The following is a 20760-nucleotide window of genomic DNA, read 5'->3' on the forward strand; positions in this document are numbered from 1 at the left end:
GTTTTCTTGTTTTTTGGTGGGGTTTTTGTAGTTTCTTTTTTAATTTTTTTTTCCTTTTGCTACTGGTGTGAGTTTTCTTTTAGGTATTATCTGGCTCTGCTATGACTTGCACACAAAAGAAAGCACTGTTTCTTGAAATTTTTGCTTCCAGAGTTGATATAAATACCCTCTAATCTTCACCTGAGATTTAGATTTTATGTTGACTCAATTCTTTTTTTCCCCTTGATGGGGGTGAGCTCATAACATGCAAATTGTATCCATTTGGACCTGGTGTGCTGACTGTCACAAACTTTTTTTATGCAGTGTATCGCTGGCTTGATCTCTTTGGTAATCCAAGTAGCAGTTCCAGACAATTGTTTGGGGGGGGGGGGGTTTGATAAAATATATTAAAAAAATTCCTGTCTGGGTAGAAAAGCTGAGTTTCTGTGCTGTTTCCATGGGTTTCTGACCTCTCAGAGCCTGTGTAGTGAGCTCCAAGGATGTCCTACTTTTGAAAGATGCTGCAACAAAGCCTGTTCTGTGCATATGACTTTTGGGCACCGGTTGTGTTGGTATTTAATCACAGTGCTAATACAGTATGAGGGCATTAGCCAACTCCTTATTCCTAGTAAAGTAAATCTTGATAACTGGAGCATAGATAAAGATCTGGTTACACATTTCAGTGAAATAAAAGCAATACTGTTTACCTGAGTGCAGAAAAGAGGGAGAAATATGTGCTAATATAGAAACAGAATGAAGTCCAAGCCAACATAAGGTCTCGGGCTCAGTAACAAAATGTTATAAAAAAAAATAAAATCACATTTGTAAAGTGAGGAATTAAACAGTATTTCTTTAGTGAACAGTTTAGATTCACACATTTTTGTCTTCATCCTTTTTCTGAAGGTCAGTTCTCTTTTTTTCCTTCTTGGTCTCTAAATTTTTTCCTCCTTGGTCTCTATAAATTGGGAAATACTAAAGCTGTTTGAAATATGTATTAAGGAACTGTAATAATGAAACCCATCTTCAGTGTCTTCAGTTGGTTTGCTTTGTGTAGGCACATGCGATGAAGGGATTCTGGGTTTCCTGAGCAGCAGCTGGATAAAAACTTCCAGTGTTCTGACAGTTCCCATTCCCCAGTCCCTGCTCTTGGAAGTGAGGGAGGAACGTGGTGCTCAGGGGATCAGCGCTGAGGGCTCAGCTAAAGCAAAACCAACTTGACCCAAGAGGTTTTCTGCAAACCACTTGCCTTCCTAAATTGTTGTTTTCTGTAACAAAGCCAGTTCTAATCAGCACCTTGGGGACCAGTCCCCTGTGAAGCCAGAAGCAGTTAATCCCTTCCCTTTCTGAAAATGACAGGCTGGCTGAGAGATGGGCACCAAAGCAGCTTTAGTTCCTGTAGCTGGAGGAAGAAACGTGATCTCTTATCTCCTGTGCCCTGGAAACACCACACACAAGTGAGCACGGTGCAGTCACACATGGCAGCGTTTCAGGATCCCCAGCAGCTGTGGCTGCTGCACCTAACCTCATGTCAATATATGGGAATGGAGAGGCAGCACTACCTTCAAACTTCTGGGTCTGGGTAGCATACCTGTGATGGTTTTACACTTACACAGGCTCAGCTCTCCAAATGCACCTCTCACGTTGCCTTTCAGGTATGTGTGTTGATGCTGCCCACAGGTGCATGCTTTCACCAAGAGATTTTGGCTCTTCTGTACAGTAAAGTGGATGTTAGGACTAGATGACAGTGAGAAAAGAAACCCTTTAGAAAAAATCCACGTTGTCCTTTGCCCTGGCACTTTAAAAGAGCTTGCATTCCTACTGCCTGCCCGCTTACATGCAGTGAAATACAGGTACGTGATAAAATAAGTTTTCCAAATGAATGGATGACTAATGAAGAGCATGATGATAACATCTACATATTACAGCACAGACCATTCAGTCTGGGACATGACTGGAAGCAAATGACCATTGTTGCATAAAAACTTAAATAGAGAAGGTGCAACCACCTCTGACCTTCAATACTGTTGACAGGACTTGTATAGAGAATTTAAACCTTAGGCTTCTGGAGCCAGGCTGTGTGATGAACAGTTACTATCAACAAGGGATTTTTTGGTATTTCACAGTTTCTAGTAAACTTTTCTGTGCTGGAGAAGATGAATCATAATTCAATCCTGACTATATCTCAGCTTGCCTTGTGAAAACAGTGATGCATTTGTCATCCCTCCTGTTGTTGGTTAATGATGTTCTGCCTTCAGAGTTGTTTTTTTTTAAGTTTCTTGATGGGACTGCTTCCTAGCATATTACTCCCATGGGGATTTTTTGTTGTTCTTTTTTTTCGGATGGATGTCCCAAAACTAATATTTCAGGATGTATTCCATAGCCTGAGGATTTTTCTGCAGCAGAAATGGATCATGTTTTTGTAACTCTCTTGGCATCTTTATTTGGGTTTTTCTTATACTTTGTTTTTCTTCATTTTTTTGGGAAGTCTGGGCAGAGGAAGGGTAGAAATTGTCCTGCACATTTTCTTCCAAAAATACTGTTTCTACTTTCAGAAACTATGTCTTTTCCAATCTCTTCTGGTAACTGTGGGTCCAGTTTACAAGGACAAAAAACATAAAACAGATACAAAGCTAACACTAGCTTTCTTTCTGTTTTTGTCTTTTTATGTAAATGCTCCTTGGAGCAGAGTTTGGTGTTTAATCTTCTGCTTTCCCATCACCCTCTGGCTGACTCGTCTGGGTGCGGCTTCTCAGCTCTCCCCTGCCGTTCCATGGCTGTTTTTTGGTGGTGAATTGGCATTGCTGCACCCAAGGAACCTATCATTTCCAACTCAAAACTGCTTTTGGCCTTCTTTGATTCTTTAACTTTGTGGTTCCCATGGATTTCAGTGTGACTGATAACACTGGTGCCCCAGTAGAACACAGGAAGAACTGAGTGCTACCTTGTGTTAAAAAAAAAATTAAAAAAATTACAGCGATGGAATGTGTTGATTCCTAAGAACGTGTGTGTATGCATCTGAAATACTGCCCAGAATGTTTCACTTCTTTGATCATTGGCAAAGCAATCCTGTCTGTGTTTTCAATGGATTAATCCTCGCTACTGATCTGGAAGTCTGATGTCTATGGATGAGGGCAGCTCTGCCAAAGGAATTATTGTGGGCTGGAGCCCTGAGGCTCTTGCAGCCCCAGTGCTGGCTGTTTGTTCCTCTCGGGTAATTGCCACAGCCCCAGGAACCAGAGGGACATGCTGGAGAGCAGGGATCTGCAGAGCCACGCTGGGAAAGATGATCTGAAACACACTCCTCACAGCTCTTGGTGCATCTCTACGAAAACTAACACTGGTGCTGTTCTTCTTCTCCCCCAAGACATCACCTGCAGTGTTTGCTTCAGCACAGCCATAATTTCACAGTTTAGCTTCAAAAAACCCTGAACAAATATTGATTTCCTTCCTCACAGGAATCCAGTGGAGAAACAAAAGGCAGCCTTGCTTTGGCATCCAGAGTGTTCTCTGAGGGCACTTGCTGGTGTCTCCAGCTGATGTTTTTGGGCAGCTCTCAGAGCAGCAGCATTGCTGCTCTTTGTTGCTTTCTGGCTTGGGAGAGATGGTAGTGAGGGGACAGACAGGCTGTGTCTGGGTGTCAGGTGGCTTCAGGGATTCAAGGATTCAAGACTGGTGGCATTCTTTGTCCCTTGCTCCTTGCTGGGGTCCACCAGAAATGAGAGGGCCCCTCCTGGGCACTGCTGAGGCACTGGCAGTGCCACGTTGGCCGTTCATGGCCTGTCTTGCTGCCCCATCCTTCTGCATTATTCCTATTCTCAAAGCGCCATAAACCAACATCATTTCTGTGACTGCTGACTCAGAGAGTCTGCTTTTTTACTGTTTCATGTGTTTGTTTTCTTTTATGGTGTATTTACATCCGTAATTATGTCCCCATGCATACAAAGGGCAAGCTGTACGAGAGGAGCCGCTGCCAAACGTGGCTCAGTTTTGTTGGTATGGCTGTATATGCACCAGGATTTTGCTGGCAGGGCTCTGTCAGCTACAGTTGTGCAATCTAAGTTCTGCCCACGACCTGAGGGTGAGGGATAGGGAGGAGGACACAGGGCTGTGAGAGAAGTGGGATGTTGAAGTTCCCAGTGGTGGCTGGGCAGGAGCGGTGCCAGAGTTCCTTCTCCATCATCCTCTCATGCCGCCCATCCCTGCTCAGTGTGTCTGGCCCTGCCATCTCCCTGCTGCTGTGATTTTGGGAATGGAAAATACAGTATTACTTGCTCTCCAAGCTAGTATGGCTCAGTGTTCCAAACACCCTATTGAAAGTAGAAAATCTTGGGCTGATCAAAAGACAGCCAGCATTGCCTGTTCTGTGATTAATATCAACACTGTTCCAGCTTGTGAGCTTGAAATTATAAGTGTCACTATAGGAAAAGAAAGGTAGGAGTTTCAAAGAGCTTAAAGATTGTCCTCTAAATTGTTTTCACTGAGACTACATCTGTGACATCTCTCTAGCTTAAATAACAGGTGCCTTTTCTTAAGAGGTGTGCTTTCTTGTAGGCTATGTTACCCTTCTGCTATACTGTCTTCTTTTGTGCTTGTGATCCTAACCTAGGGAAACATCAGCATAAACTTTCTACTGTTGTTTATATTGTGTTTCTGATCTACTACAACAGAGCTGAAAAATGTTCTTCCTCAAAACCAGTCTAAACAAGAGTCAGGTTTTAATATCTTGTTTATGCATAGCATTAACCCCAAATGACTGTGGTATAATCACCTACAGTTACCTTTGAAGATGCAGGCTATATGAAAACTTGGGACTTTGCAGCAGAGCTTTTAGCAGCCCTGTAAAAAATAATTTTGAACTACTTACTGTGACCTGCACAGAATAAAAATTGAACTAGAGATATTTCTTCTTAAAACCATTGGACTTGAAGGTTTAGTTATAATTTCCACTGGTGTAGCTACAACAACATTGCTTTAAAATAAAAAACAGAAAGTTTCTTTATCTGCAGGGCAGATAAAATCCCACAGACAGGTCATTTTATTTTACACTTCCCATGAACATATCTAAAATATCCAGTGCCAAGGCTTAGTGTAGTGGTGCTCGTGTTTGCAGCTGTATTTTCTCGTGGCAGTTTGCAGCTGCAGCAGGTTGAGCTGCACAGCAGCACTTGTTGGAAGGGCTGTGTTTGAAATGTCTCATGTAACCGCTGCAAAACAAGCTGCTAGCGTGTACAGTAACCTTGGGAGGGAGTTTATGGGCACACACTGATCAGTAGGAGCTGCTTTGAATTCCATACTTGGCCCGGAAAGTTATTTTGCAGGAGTTCTGGGGAAGTTGGCTTTTTATAAAAATGCAGCAGAGTAATCTGGCTGTTTACAGAGACAGTTTGTGAGGCTTTGTTCAGAGGCAGCTCCCCTGCATTGATGTTTCTGGTAGAAATGTGCACCTTAAGGAATGGGCTGCCTTTCTGTCACCAGCACAAAACTGGTGTGTCAGACCACCGTGCTTTTAATTAGGTTTACAAGCAAAGCAAATGAGAACTTCACTTGTTACCAGAATCCCATATTCTTATTTCCTTTTATGTCATTTTTAGGACAACATGCAAAGAAACCAAACCACCAAAAAGCTGTGTTTCCTCCAGATAGAAATGTTTACATTTAAAATGGTCTCCAACAAAAACAAAGTGCATCACGGTGGAAACTGATCAGAAAAACTCAGGAGGTCCTGTAACATGGCCAGTTTCACTTGCAAATTTCACTTTTTGTGATGGTATTGATCTGTTAGACAGTTCAGTCAGGGGGAGAGGCAGCAGAAATGTTGTACTTTGAACAGATGATGAGGAAGGGCTGGAGTCGATGACTGCTGTGATTACCAGACATTGCAGATCACAGTCTTGTTTCTGTTGTTGTTTGTAACCTTAAGCCAACAATAAATGTATTGTATCCTGCATGCCAAACATGGGGTCTTAATAAAAGAATTTTTTCTTGGTAAACATGGCAGAATTAGGGCTGTATTGAAAATGGAATCAGGATTAGTGCTATTGAAATGCTAGGAATTTAATCCTTTTCCAATCTGCCTGAGGAACATGTTCTCAAGTATTAGAAGCAGCGCATTAAGGGACTAAGGAAGAACTTAAGTGCTTCAAGTTTGAATTAAATTAGGGTTGTTCTCATTCCAGTGGGACAAATAAGCCAAAAGAGGCTTTTAATTTTTGCAGCTAGTACCTTGAGACCTTGCTGACAAGCAATTTGTATGGTGCTGCTGTCAAAAAGTTATTTCCCTGTAATGACTCCTGTGTGCCAGCTTCACTGCTTGCTCAGCTTGCTGCTCACAGGTGCCACGTGCAGATGTGAGCCAGCTCCCTACATCCATCCCACTAGAGATCCTTAGTGGAATTGCCCTGTCATTGGAGCTGCTTTTTTCAGTATTCTCAAGATTGTCTGGAGTAGCAGAGCTTGTTTTGCTGACAGGAAATATCAGCCAAGACTGGAGACATTAGCTTTGCTATGGATAAATAAATGTGTGCACGTGCCTTAACTTCTGCTTTCTCTCTGCCCCTTTTGCACTGCTTTTAGCTTTTACCTTTTAGCTGTAACCAGATCTTCACTTTCTTCTCGGGCAGCTAGCAGGCATGAGCAGCACTTCTCAGCTTTCCTTATCTGACATTCCTGCTGGGCTGGCTGGAGGCAAAAGGGAGGCAGGGATAACTTCTGAAGTGGAGGGGCCAGTGAAGCTTCTTCCCCACTTTGTGCCCTCCAGAGGCTCCTGCAGTGCCATGGGGAGCTGTGTGGAAGGCCAAGCTCTTGTGTGTGCTCAATACACCATGCAGGGGACCTAAAGTGGCAGTTCTTGTGTCTAACCCATGGACATTTCAGTTCTAACTTAAAAGAACTGTGTGTCCAGCCTATTTCTGGCTCCCTCCTTCTGTTCCTGTCACTGACCCAAAGTTTTACTGGGCTCTGTACCACATCAGTGAAGTTTCATATACAATGCATTTTATTTTTGGATTGTACTACTAGAAGGAAGTTCAAGAGTCATTGCAAAAAACATAGTTTGCAGTTTCAGCATCAATACTCACCTTGGCGAGATTTTTGGCTCTGTATTTCATCCCTAGAGTGATCTGTATGATGAAGGAAATAAAAGGATAAATGATAATATTCTAAGAACTCAAGTACTTTGCCAGACACTGTTAATTTTTCTGCTACAGGTAAGCTGTTAATGCATTGCCTCATAGCTCTTTGAGACAGTTACAGAACAGGAAACTTTAATTATAGGCAGGAATGACCTTGTTGAACTTCCTATCTGTATTGCATTGCTTCTAGTGAGTTATATACAGTACTGCAGTGAAATATCAGTGACTTCTCAGGAAGAAATGCATACTTTTCCATCAGCTGCATATACTTAGAGCACCATCTTCAGCTCTGTCATCTGTCAACACAGTGTTCATGCCAAAAAAAAAAAAAAAAAGAGAAAATAAGTGGTGTTTCCAGCAATCCAGAAACCGTAGTAACCAGAGTCTCCTGTCTCATCCTGCTTTTTTGACCACAAAATGTTACTTTTTTGGAGACTGTGACCTCTGACACAGCAAGGAGAAATGCTTCGCTGGTGAGCAAATGTCTCTGCTGAGCTGCCACTCCTCAGTTTTTCAGTGTGGGCAAGATGTGGGAGTGTGTTGGAAGCTCCTGAGGAGATTTCGTGTCCAGAAAAAAGAGTCTCCATCTCGGCTTGGTGGTGCTGGAGAAGGGAGGTTTTAAGGCTGGAGAAGGTGTCCTGCCTGCCCTCCCCAGTGGAGAGGCAGAGGAAGGCCAGGCCAGGCCTGTGTGTGTGCAGCACCTTCTTCCACTCCATGCTGGAGATGTTTCTGTCCCTTCCCTTGGCCTGCAGTGGGTCCTGCCTTGTCCTCACTGTTGTCAGCACTGCCACACGCTGCATTTCTTCTTTGGTCAGTTCAGACTCTGCTCTCCTCTCTGAGCTGTGCTCTAGCCCCACTTCCCTGCTGGACAGCAGCAGCTGGGGCCATGAACTCCTGTCTGTGTGAACAGAGAAGGGCCCTGAGTTCAGAGCTTGTGACCACGCTCGCTGTGCCAGGAGTTTCCTCTCGAGACAGCTGTGTTGTGTGGCACAGCAGCCTGGGGGGAGCTGAGGGGACAGCGGGGATGGAGCACTGCTGGACAGCCCTGCTGGGTCCCAGTGAGGGTGGGAGGTGATGGAGCTGGGTCCCTGTGAGGGTGGGAGGTGATGGTGCTGGGTCCCAGCAGGGATGGGGTGATGGTGCTGGGTCCCTGTGAGGGTGTGAGGTGATGGAGCTGGGTCCCAGCGAGGGTGGGAGGTGATGGAGCTGGGTCCCAGCGAGGGTGGGAGGTGATGGAGCTGGGTCCCAGCGAGGGTGGGAGGTGATGGAGCTGGGTCCCTGTGAGGGTGGGAGGTGATGGAGCTGGGTCCCTGTGAGGGTGGGAGGTGATGGAGCTGGGTCCCAGCGAGGGTGGGAGGTGATGGAGCTGGGTCCCGGAGAGGGTGGGAGGTGATGGAGCTGGGTCCCAGAGAGGCAGCAGGGGTGAGGTGATGGTGCTGGGTCCCAGCAGGGGTGAGGTGATGGTGCTGGGTCCCAGTGAAGCAGCAGGGGTGAGGTGATGGTGCTGGGTCCCAGCAGGGATGAGGTGATGGTGCTGGGTCCCGGAGAGGGTGGGAGGTGATGGAGCTGGGTCCCAGAGAGGCAGCAGGGGTGAGGTGATGGTGCTGGGTCCCAGCAGGGGTGAGGTGATGGTGCTGGGTCCCAGTGAAGCAGCAGGGGTGAGGTGATGGTGCTGGGTCCCAGCAGGGATGAGGTGATGGTGCTGGGTCCCAGAGAGGCAGCAGGGATGAGGTGATGATGCTCACTCCTGCCTGCCGCTCCCTCCCTCGGCCGACACAAGAGACCTGCGGGGAGACGCTTTGCTGACCCTGCCCTCCTCCCCCAGAAGCTGCTCCCCGTTATTTTGGGGCAAAAGGAAAACAAACACTTCCACTTCTCTGCTCCAGAAATATCTTGGGCAAGGATAAAAATTGAGTAAAGTGTTTACCCTTGATTTTTAAGTGCTTGTTTTTAAGTGGCCTCAAATCCCGAGGCGCACGCGTATCAAGCTGTTCGAGCCTCATCGGAGCATCTTGTGTTGTGTTGCAAGGCTGTCCCCTGCCTTTCCCGTGGAACTTCTGGATCTGTTAGTCCTTTTGGGACTGCCCTAAGCCCGTTGTGTCACTGTGCATGCCCAGAGCCAGCAGTGGCGAGGGTGGCAGAGTCACCCTCCTGTTGACACGTGGCTCTTGGGCTTTGCTCATTAATCACCCAGGGCTCCAGCCTGGGAAGGTGCACGATGTCCTGAACTCCCTCGGAGTCAACAGGAGTTCATGGCACTCAGCTGCTTGAAAAGTTAGATCTTCTGAAAGGCGGGGCATGAAAAACGTTTGTGCTTTTACCTCGCAAAGCTCTGCAGAAGAGGGCGTGAAACGTACTATAAATGAAATATTCAGAGGGGAAAACAAAAATTTCCTGACTTATTCTTGGCACCAGATATTTAATCATGACATTTGGTCTAAGAAAACGTACAAACTCTCAACGTTGCCAATTTATTTTACCCACAAACCCACAACAGACTGATGATGTGCATACAAAGGTTATTTATTTTGAGCACAGACAGGGAATGTGAGTATTCCAAATGCTTCCTTATATCTCCCAGTGGGATCTCTTTAATAAGTTGTGTAATATTTTTCTGTATTAGAGGATGGTAAGATAGACACGGTGGGTCTCTTCTTTATTTAAATACACTGGTTATGTTTTCTTTTTTCTTCTTTGAAGGAAATGCAAGCAGAGAATGAACAGTTTGTGAACAGTGTTAAACTGAGAAGCATGACTTCAAAGACATTTCTAACAATTTATTCTGAAACTATCAGGCAACAGATGATGTTCCAAGTAAAATAATTAATTATGTGGGAAGTTAGGCAAGCACTGATTGAGTTTTTGGTTTCTTGGACTGGAAGATAATTCTTTAATAGCAAGAAAAAGAATACATGACTTAAATTTCTGAAGTTGAGTCCAGGTAAACCTTCTTCTGAGGACAAGTTTATACATAACCTGTAACAATTTTCTTGGAAGATGTGAAAGCCACTTGGATACTTTCTGTGGACCTTGGCTGACTCTAAGATGCTAAGAGGTGGAGAACAAGGTTAAAGAAGGATAAGGGAGTGCCACAATGAAAGTATTTTAGTTCTTTGAAACTTGTGTTAATTTAGAATAGCATTGCTCTTGCAGAATGTAAGGGTATTTATCTGGAGTAGCAGGCACAGTTTGACAGTGATCATGTTACTGGGAAAAGCCAGTGGGGCTTAGCAGGCCAAACATCATTACTCTATATCATCAGCGCATGACAACGTAAGACTCCAAACACATAACTTCAGCATTGAACATGTGGAGACGTGGAGATAAAATTCCTTTCTATGCACCAAACCCTTTCTTGTTTTGGCAAGAGTGTTAGGAAAAAGGGGGGCTCTCTGTGACTGCTTGTTTTCTGGTTTCTTCAGTTCTAGTGTAACTTGTGAAGATGGTTCTGCTTAGCCTGTTTTCTGCATTTGCTTGTGGCAAGTGATTGTGCCAGTTCTAAATTGCTCTGGGTAAGCTGCACCCTTGGCCCTAACTTGTGCAACAGCATGAAAAAATCCATCAAACCGTGTTGACTTTTGGCTGCAGGTTTCCGTGGATTCTTAAGACCAAAATGTCACTTGCTGTTACATAAATTCTGTTTGGGGAAAGAATCTGGACATTTGGAGTTTGTTCATCAGTCATCTAGGACTGAACAAAAAAAATAAAAAATAAAGAAATCCTCAAGCTCTCAGTGAAGCTGGTTTTGTCGCAGTAGGCTTGAGTTAGCAGGGGTTTTATAGCAGTCTTTGTGAGTACAAGTCATGACAGCACGAGTCACCTGGACTCAGCTTGTAATTCTTGGGTATCTCTACTAGCTTTTTGTGCTTGCTTGTCTAGTCACTGTATGCTGGGGTTTTCTGTTCATGTTGTACGTGCAGTTTGTGGGTTTAATTTTTTCACGCAGAACCTGCTTTAATATGACTTGTGTTTGTCTTTTCCAGGAATAACATGTGTGGAAGTACTTGCTTTTGTTGATCACCTGTACCCTGACACAAGAGCTCCAGCTTAATCATTCTCTTCAAATTCTGCTCTCAGAACATGGGGGAAAACGACGATGAAAAATACAACCAAGCTGGCCAGGTATTTGAAAACTTTGTACAAGCATCAACATGCAAAGGAACCATTCAGGCCTTCAATATTCTCACTCGACAACTTGAATTAGATCCTTTGGACAATAGAAACTTTTACACCAAACTGAAATCGAGAGTGACCACGTGGAAGGCCAAAGCTTTGTGGAACAAGCTTGATAAAAGAGCAAGTCACAAAGAGTATAAACGTGGAAAGTCTTGTATGAACACTAAGGTAAGCGGAGTTCAGTTTTGGATTTCACAGCTCGGGAATTTTGAAACTTGTTTTTCTGCAGAAGGAAGGTTTCTACCATCACATTCAGTGTGTCTGTTCAATAACCCTTCCTTTAATATGCTGAAACTGATTTTCGACTGATTTGGACAAATTTTATGGTGTTTTTCTTCTGAAAGTTCTGTGGAAACTCACAATATGTAAGAGTGAGCCTTAAAGCATCATGTTTTCCAGTCTGTCTCAGACTTTCTGTCCTTTTTATACCTCATCACCAAAGAGGTGTATGATACAAACTCCTGAAGAAGCAGGCTGAATTCATTACAGGCTCTCAAGAAGTGCTTGCTTTGTTGAGCAGGGCTTTGCCAGGTACAGCTGTAACACATTCAGCAGGCTCCTCAGCTCTGTGCATGCTGTAAGAGACCAGGGCTGGCCACATGTGTGGCAGCAGTTCCTAAGCTGCTCTGAAAGCGCTGCTCGGAGGTCTGGGGATCTGTCTCTGTCACCTGGCATTGGCCCCAGTTGCTAAACAACAGCAAAAGATAATCCTGCTCTATTTATGGATGGAGAAGTCCTTTGCTGGGAGTGCTTTATCGCAAGCAGAGTGTGGATAATTGCTCTGTGGTAGTGACTGAGGGAATGCTCTGCTTGGTTGTGGAGAGGACATGAAATGATCTTTTCACAGGGCATGCAGTTTGTATTTTGACAGAGTGCACCACCGAGCACTGGTGTAAATCTTGCTGACAAGACTGTACAAAATACTCTAGTTCCTGCCAGTTGTTTCAGCTGGCTGTCACAGAATATTTCTACTAGCTTTGTCCCAAGAGCAATTCATTCATTTACTGCCAAGTGATGGCTAAATGTTACCCCAAGAAGGGTAACTTTTAAGAACCTGCTCAACTGTATAGAGGCAAAACAGAGAGGAGGGGCATACTGGAGGACAGCTAGACACCAAAATGTGGAGGGCTTTTTAATTAAAACTATCACTGAAATGTTCTTTCATGGACTCGGTAGATTGGCAGTGTTGAAAGTCCCTTCTGGTTTGTATCATTGACTGAAGCTCCTCAAAAGCATGAGGGAGAGGAGCACCAAGTTACCTTCAGAACACAGAGATTCCTCTGGTTTTATTCATTTTTCATAAGCTCCAAATGATTATGAATGTTTTTTAAGGTCATAAGGGTCCATAATATAGTTCTATTTATTAAAGGAGTGTCATTGCAGCTATTTGCACTGTGTTCCTGGCAGGCTCTGTTTTTCTCCTCTCCTTTTTCCCTTCATTTCCCTTTTTGACCTGTGCTTCCTTCCTCTCTTTTTGTTCTTTGGAAAAGTCCTTGAACATATGTCATGGAGCATCTTTGTGATGAAAACAGACAGGAAAGGGAAGGAATGAGAAAGTGTCTGATGATTAACAAATTATAGGAAATATTCCACGTGCACCTCATGATAGACAGCGCCAGGTCCAAATTTCCATGGTGGTGAGTTTGAGGAAGTATTTGCAGCACAAAAAAGCAGTTTTAAGACCCATGTGAAATGTAAAAATTAAGGCTTCTCTCAAACAGTGAAACGCCAAGGCTTTGTTCTGTAAACTTCCTAAGCAAAGTGATTAATTTTTATTTTGTGAGGAGACTTGTGGAAATGGGTTGGTACATAAAATATATAGGCTGTGTAATGCTTTCCAAGGTTGCCGAGGAGAAGGCTAATCAACACCTTCCACAGTGTTGAAAGGATGGTATTACTGCCCCTCCAGATTAAAGATTTATTTTTAGTGGCATGGTGTAAGTATTTGCAGAAATCACTGGACATTTCTGTGATGCACATACGACCAAGTTGCAAATGGCTACAGAACGTCTGTATGTGAGGAGTGTGGGTATAGATATTCTGTGAAATACTTGGAGATGTTCATCATGAGCCTGGCCCAGGCCCAGACCTGCACTTCAGCGTGTCATCAGCCCACAGGAAAAACCCTACTTGTCCCAGCAGATCGCGGCTCCAGCGAGGAGCTAAAGTGCATTTTTGCAGTTGCAGCTCTGTGCAAGGAGCCAAGGTTGCTAGTAGGCATAATTTAAAAAAAGAATATATGACTTCAAGGCTTTAAATGAGGTTGTGGCCTTGAATGCTGTAGCTGAGCCTGCAGCTCGTGGTTCTTAGATACGTCTTTGCAATCTTCCCAATCTTTGGGGGAGATAAAGAAGATGCAGTTGGGTTCTAAATGCCTCATGGAAGGTGTTTGTTTGGTTGGTTGTTATTTTTTGTTTCTTTAAACATAATGAAAATCTGCTGCCTCATCCCAAAACTCTTTGGGTGGTGGGTTGGTTTTTTGTTTTGTTTTGTTGTTTTGTGTGGTATTTACGAGCTGAATGCCGTACTTGTTGATTTTTGTGCTTGTAAACTCTTCAGCCACACTTAAGTCACTCATTGCAATATACACAAGTTTTATACATACAGAACGTTCCACTCCTGCTAAATAACAATAATCCTGTGTCTCAACTGCTCTTGAAGAGCATTGCCAAATACGGATTTCTAAGTTTCTACAATGATACAGTTTTAAGCTGGATGAATAAAACCAGTTGAGCAAATTTCAAGAAGCTCAAACCCACTGCTATTTGAGGGTTGCCTTACTAGGGGCATTATTTTTCCCTTGAATTCTTTGTAGAAGAAAAAGACCACAAATTTCCCAAAATAAAACCAGAGTGCTGTAGAAAGACATGCACAGAATTGGGGCAGAAATGAACTGTATATGTGTTAAATTTTTACAAAACATAAACTTCCTTCAATCTTGAACTTACAAGTTGGGAATAAGTCCTCTTCAAAATTTGTTTCTGGAGCTGGCCCCTGCCCACTTCCGCAGCATTAGACAGAAACACGAGTTTGTACTAACCAGGCAAAACTGTAGATATCACACTGTGGTTTTCGCAAATATGTTCAAAAAAACACACATTTTTTATGCTGACAAAATTTCTCTCTGGTTTTCACCTTGCACTAGTGAATGCAGAGGAGCATGGCTGGATTCTGAAGTGATTATTTGTTTCTTCAGGGAATGAAGCCGGACAGTTGAAGAACATTAAAGGTTTAATGCATGTTGTTCCCTATGCTAGCAGTTTGAATGTCAGTCTGAATTTTTGAATATGCAAAACATAATGTGATGACAAAGAATTCAGCCAGCTAGTGTTAGTATATTCATTAGCCTTTTTAAGACATCTGTGGGTGTTGCTTCTCTGGAGCAGATTCATTGCTCTCACTTGATTTACATTTACTTTCGGTTTACTTGTGGAAATGATATGAATATGTGCATGCACAGATAAATGAGGCTCCCACTGCTGTTTCAGATGGGTATGAATATGTATCAGGGGTAGGGCCTGGCTCACGCTGTGCACCCCAAATTCAGGCTCTCCCATGCTTCAGGAGAGCAGAGATTTCTGCACTTGGAAACATCCCAGGCTTACTCTGAGGGGAGGTGTTGGAGCTGCCTTCCCCTTCAAAGGTGCATGCTGTTTTTGCAAAACACATGCTTACACCTGAGAGCTAAGGAAACTTGGCTTAAAGTGCTACCATGTAATTGTCAGCTGCCTTGGTAGACTGGCATTTCTCTCTGGATGTACAAGTTGAGGGACAAAATTCCCCAGTGGAAGAGGGACAAATTTCTGGGCACAGCTTTGGCCTTCTGAGCATTGTCTGTATTTTAGACCCCACCTTGGGCACAGTTCCTGCTGGGAGACTTGTACAGTCTGAGCTGCTGTTTTGAGCCTGAACAATATTAGCATAAAGCAAGGAAATAAAATTAAGCTAAGAAGTTTTGAACACTGTGCATCTAAAAACATACCTATGTGCATTTTACGTGGAATAACAGAAAATCCTGAAAAACAAATTCAGTGATCTTGAAGTCTATCATAGAATCATTTAGGCTGGAAAAGGCTTCTAAGATTGAGTCCAGCAGCGCTGTGTTCACCACTAAACCCATTCCCCAGAAACCTCTCTTTTACTCATTTCTGAATTCAGCCTTTCAAATCCTGCTTTGCAGTAGATGAGGTTTCCTTCCAAAAACTCCTGTTGGGAGACTGATTGCAAGAGAGTGACTCCAGAATTGTTTTTAACTGTGTTTCCAGATGTACCTAAAGTTGGAGTGGCTCTTTTTGGTACGATTGTGGACTGACTGGGACGTGGCCACATCGGTTTCCCTGCTGCAGGGAGGGCTCCGTGGTGATGCTTGGGCCAGTGCAGCAGTGCAGAGCTGTGCTCTCAGGGGAGCTGGGACAGGCTGTGAGTGACAGAGGAGCAGCCCCAGGTCACAATTGGGGTTCCAGGGTTTCTGAGTGCACTGAGTTCTGACCACACTGGTGTACCCGTGAGCGATAAAGTGGGGGATGCTCTGTATCTGCAAACCCCTTCCGCTCCTTTTCACATTGTCTCCGTTTCCAGAGACTGTCAAATGAATCCCTTGGGAGTTGACAAACCTGCTTGGCTGCTGCTGCCCTTCCCACAGAGCGGAGAAGGGGAAAGGAGCTCCTGGTGTCGCTGGGTGCTGCCGTGTCCCGTATCCACAGGGAGATGGGCAGGACGAGCAGAGGTTCTCTGCTTGTGCTTGGGTACAAACTGGCTTCCCACCAGTCCTCAGCTGTTTGCAAACATCCCATCCTGCAGCCCTGCCCCTCGTGGTAAATCAGACAGCTTGGGTTCCACGTGTCCACCTTTCCCACCTTCCTCTGTCTGCTGAACAAAGGCTTGTCCCTTATTCTAGCAAATCATCCCGTGGGGATGAAGCTGCCCCTAAGGGGCCACATTTCCTCCCCTGGTGCTGACACTTGCTGGTCCTTCAGAGGCAGCTTTCTCCAGTGCTCTGCAGAACAGCACAGAAACCAGGCTGAGAGTTCAACTGCCCTGATTGCATCCCTCAAGACAAACATTTGGATTTTAATTGAGTAATTGAATCGTAAGATGAAAGAAGGGGAAGCCGGTGTGCCAATGGAAACTTGTGTGCCAGTGGAAAAAATATCCATATCATAATGAAAACTTTAACCTCTTTACTCTCTAAAGAGTAAATACCCATCCCTTCTGCTGGATTTACTAATTTCTTCAAAATAATTATTTAGATTTCCAAACCTGATAATCAGGGTTTATAATGAACACACCAAACTTGTTGCAGATCTATTAGATAGTGTTGCTAGCTTGCTTATTTTAATAAAAAGGCATTCCTGTGAAGTCAGGAAAACTCGAACTAGTCAGCCAGAAGATGACTGCCAAGTTAGGAAGCTGAATGAATGAAAGGTTGTGGCTTTTTACAAAGAGGCATTCAGCTGCTTTGTGTGTGTGTGTGTGTTTTGTTGGTTTTTTTTGAAACAAACAAACAGTGCTTGGATAGTAGAATCCAGAAAGTGTGAGCTTTTTGGGAATATTAGAGGCAACATGTTCCACTGACTTTTTAAGTGGCACCTAGGTGTGTTTGGTGTACTTGAGAGACAAGCTGTTTATCTTGATATTGGTGCTGCTTTGCTTTTGCCTTTTAGGACAGGGCTTCTAAAGCCTTGCACCTGATTGCCATTGTAGATTTGTTTTTAAGGATTTTAATGAGCAACTTGAATTTCAAAGCTGTAGAAAATATGGGATTAATGAGGATGAGTGGCAAGGACGATTCACTTGAGAGGAGTGGAGAAGCAGTAAATCACCTCTGAACATTCAGTGGAACCTCAGTTGTTGAGCACTGCCTTCCTTCATTTCTCTAAGGATTTTTAGAGGGGGGATAGGGAGAAGCTGGGGTGATGACAGGACACACAGCAGACAGTTATTTGAAAACATAACAAAGTATTTGACTCTTTGTGATGTGTTTTAAACTGAGATTGAGCCAAATTACGTCAGGAAAAGCAAATGTTTGGCATGTGATTTGGTAATGAAATCACTTTATTTTCATTGTCCTGGAGACACTTCCATAAACACAGTTTTTTCACCTTTATCAGTCTTGCAAAGCAGTGAAGCCTGGCCAAAGCAGAGCAATCAGACAGGCTAGATAAGGCCTTTTAGGCATGTGGAATTTAAATTTTTTTTGGCTTGGAAGGTAACAGTAGCTTTACATCTGTATTTTGACAGAGCTGCGCTGTTTCCCTGTCCCTCACTTGATGGCTTTGCAAGTAATGGGGAGAAGGGAACTGTCCCACCCTGACCTGATTTCCTAGATGTTTTACAGACATTCCCAGAGGGAGCCACACGCCGTTACTGTCACACAAACCACCGCTATTGTCACCACAAGTGGCTTAATGAGGTCGGAGTGGAAGCGAGGGTTATGGCAGGGCGTCCAGCCCTGAGCCTGCCTCTGGAGCCTTTGGGGTTTGCATCCTTGGAGCAGCTGGGCTGTGTCCATCCTCCAGGCAGGATGGCGTGGGGGCAAGGGCAGCTCCAGGGCAGGATGCTGGAGCCTTTCTGCTGCCTCCAGGAGACCCGTGGGGCTGGTGGGGGTCGCTGCCAGATGTGGTTGTTGTTAGCTGCGCTTCCAGCTTCGCTCTGGCCGTGTTTGTGTACTGATAAGCCAGGAAATACATCACTTTTGCCACCAAGAAGTGATTAAACACTTGGCTGCTGAACCCCAGATTTCAGACAATAAGGCAATTTCCTGTCTCCTGCAGCTGAGGTCCTTCCTGAGGTTCCCATGTCTACCCTGAGAACAGGGGCTTTGGGGATGTGCTTGCTCTCCTGCTGCTGGCAAACAAAACTCTGCATTATCTGCTGTGTGGGCCTCAGTGCGGATAGCTGTGAATGTGCTTCTCATAGAATGCAAAATACCACAGTTCTAAGATGCTGTAGAAGAAGAGAAAATGTAAAATATATTAGTAGATTATTTTTGTAAGCAAACAAGAAAATTTCTATTTGTGTTTTCTCTCTAAAATGCCGTAACATCAATGGCATTCTTGGTGAAAAAACAAGTTGAGCTGGTATCTGTTGAAAGGAAAAAGTAGAGATTCCCTTTTAATGCCCTTGAAACTGGTTTAATTTGCTTTACTTTCTCTGCTACACTGTTTTAAGTGGGATAATTTTTGTCAGACAGTTCTTGACATTTCCACAAACCCTAACAAGTCTGCACTTCCATAATTTGTTTCTACAAACTGCCTGGCTTCTGCAAACTGCCATCTCAGGTCTCTGGAATATTTGTGTCTTAACCTGAGTTCTACAGGGCAAAATTGCTAGAAGCTACTAGGAGATTATAAACCTTCCAGTAGAAGGAGAAAACTGGGAAAATGCTGCAGAAAATGATCTGGTGCTTGTAAGGACCCACACATCCAGCCACCTCCTTGGTGCAGGTGAAAGTCCAGTAAAATGTTCTGGCAGATAAGCTGGAGCAAGGTGAGCAGCAGGAATGGTCAGAGGAATGGGGAAAGCAGGAGAGGCTTCAGTGCCTTCACCTCATCCGTGTTAGGGAAGGCCCTGAGGGGAGCACCAGGAGCACAAGCAGAGCTGGCATTTCCCTTCTGTCTCCTGTCGTCCTGCTGACGCTGACAGATCAAGTTCAGATCAGCTTCTCAAGGTTTGTGTTTTGCCCTGGATGTTTGCTGCTCCTGAGGAACAGCTCGTGTTTTCCCAAGGGCACGCTGTGTCTGACTGACAAACCAGCCAAGAGACGCTGCCTGACTTGTCCTGCACCACTCTGTGCCTTTGTTCATGTGGCTGAGATCCTGTGTGAGCAGAAGCCATGTGGTTCTGCCACTCTGTGAGTTAGCCTTGTGTTCCTTCTCCTGCCCCTTGGAAGGATTGACGAGAGCAGCTCTGAAGGAGCTGAGCAGCAGCAAGTGTTCCTTCCTCCTGCTGCTGTCCTGCCTGCACTCTGCCTGCCATCCCTGCAGGATTTCCAGTGCCGATAAAACACCTGCTCCAGGGTAAACTGCAGCTCAGGTTAGAAACATTGCAGGAGATGGCAGAGCTTCCTGCCAAGGATTACACACCCAGAGCAGTAATAACAAGCTATGCAGATCAGCAAGTGCTCAGTAGAAGGCAAAGGCATTTCTCTCAAGTTTCTTCTCCCCCCTTTTTGTGTGACTTGTGCTTTAGCAAGGTGGGAGACACTGGGCCAGGGTAGGAAGCTGTTCCTGGCTGCTGGTCCCTGCTCGGGCAGCCCTGCCCGGGTAGCAGATCCCTGCCTGCCATCCCAGACACAGCTCTGCTAGTGGCAGAACGAGCGTGGCTGGTGCTGTTGGGGCAGGTGCCTCCATCTGCATTTCAGCCTGCCTGGAATGCAAAAACAGACTCATTAATACGTGTAAATAAACACCGCTCTTCTGTGTGTGATTATCTCCCTTCTCCTGTGTCGGATGTTGGTGTGAAGGAGACTATTACACCTCTTGATGTGCAGTTTATGTCTCCAGCTCTCCGCCCCTCTTCTTGAAGCATGCTTCTTTTTAGATTTTTTTAACCATTTTATATCTATTTTTGAGGATTTTCCCCTCGGTAATAAGGGTTATTATGTACCACCTTTGTTTTCAGCCAGAAAAGGTTTTGGAAATAAGAACTAGAGGTGCTGAAATTTAACTGTGTTAAATTTTCACTGTGTGATGTGCTGCCAGCAGCCTGGTTTGTGGGTTTTGTGAGTGCTCTTAGCTTTCCCCACTATCAGAAGCCTTCTTAAAAAATGTTGTGGTAAAGGTAAATATTTTTAATTCTGGTTGTTTGAACAATTCAAGTCCATCTTGCTTGCTGGCACTTTTGGATGCTGTGTTACTAAGAAGTGCTTAGTGTTACTTAGAAGTGGTTGGTAATTCATAGTGTTCTCAAATTGTAAGGAAAAGCGTAAAAAGCAAAGGCCTTGTCTACCTATGGTAAACTGGTTTGTGCAAGTGACCAGTTAAACTAGGAACAAAATCAGATTATCACTCCTTTTAGAGTTTAATTTAGATTTACAAGTTAAATGTCTGTGAGTGCTAGCAGTGGAAATGCAGTGACTTCAAAGGCTGCATGATGAGCTGGAAGAGAAAAGAATACTCCAGGAGCCCAGAACTGTTGCCTTCTGGTACAGTATTGCACTTGGAGCTCATCTATAGCTGATATGCACTGCTGTACAGTCATTCTGCTTAGGAGAGTTAGCAATGATGGGATTAAATGATTAAGATCTGTAAAAATAAATAAATAAAACCTGGATTCTGACTCAGACCTGATGTCTAGTTCTATATGAGCTCATTTACTCAGGACCGGCTTCTAAAAGCCACGTCTTAAATGGGTGTTGGCTAACGATACACCTAATCGAAAAATCAATTTTAGAAGGTATTTTACAACCTTCTGTGAGATACCCTCAAAGTAAGCTGACTGCCCACTTAGTTGAAAAAGCCACTTTCCAGGTGGA

At 44.3% G+C, this 20760-nt stretch overlaps 1 protein-coding gene across 17 annotated transcripts in view; it reads left to right on the top strand.

Annotated features, from left to right (window-relative positions):
- The window catches only part of MICAL2 (microtubule associated monooxygenase, calponin and LIM domain containing 2), a 73670-nt gene that overhangs the window by 12532 nt on the left and 40378 nt on the right, over positions 1-20760 (top strand). For all 17 annotated transcript variants that reach the window (XR_009277991.1, XR_009277989.1, XR_009277995.1 and 14 more), the window contains exon 2: positions 11093-11453. Coding sequence is in view for 13 of the 17 variants with exons in the window: in XM_058842719.1 (XP_058698702.1) it covers positions 11190-11453 (264 nt within the window). In the remaining 4 variants the exon portion in view is untranslated. The remainder of the gene's footprint in view (positions 1-11092; positions 11454-20760) is intronic.

Source organism: Poecile atricapillus, chromosome 1 (genome assembly GCF_030490865.1).
Source record: "Poecile atricapillus isolate bPoeAtr1 chromosome 1, bPoeAtr1.hap1, whole genome shotgun sequence".
In the NCBI taxonomy this organism is placed as follows: domain Eukaryota; kingdom Metazoa; phylum Chordata; class Aves; order Passeriformes; family Paridae; genus Poecile; species Poecile atricapillus.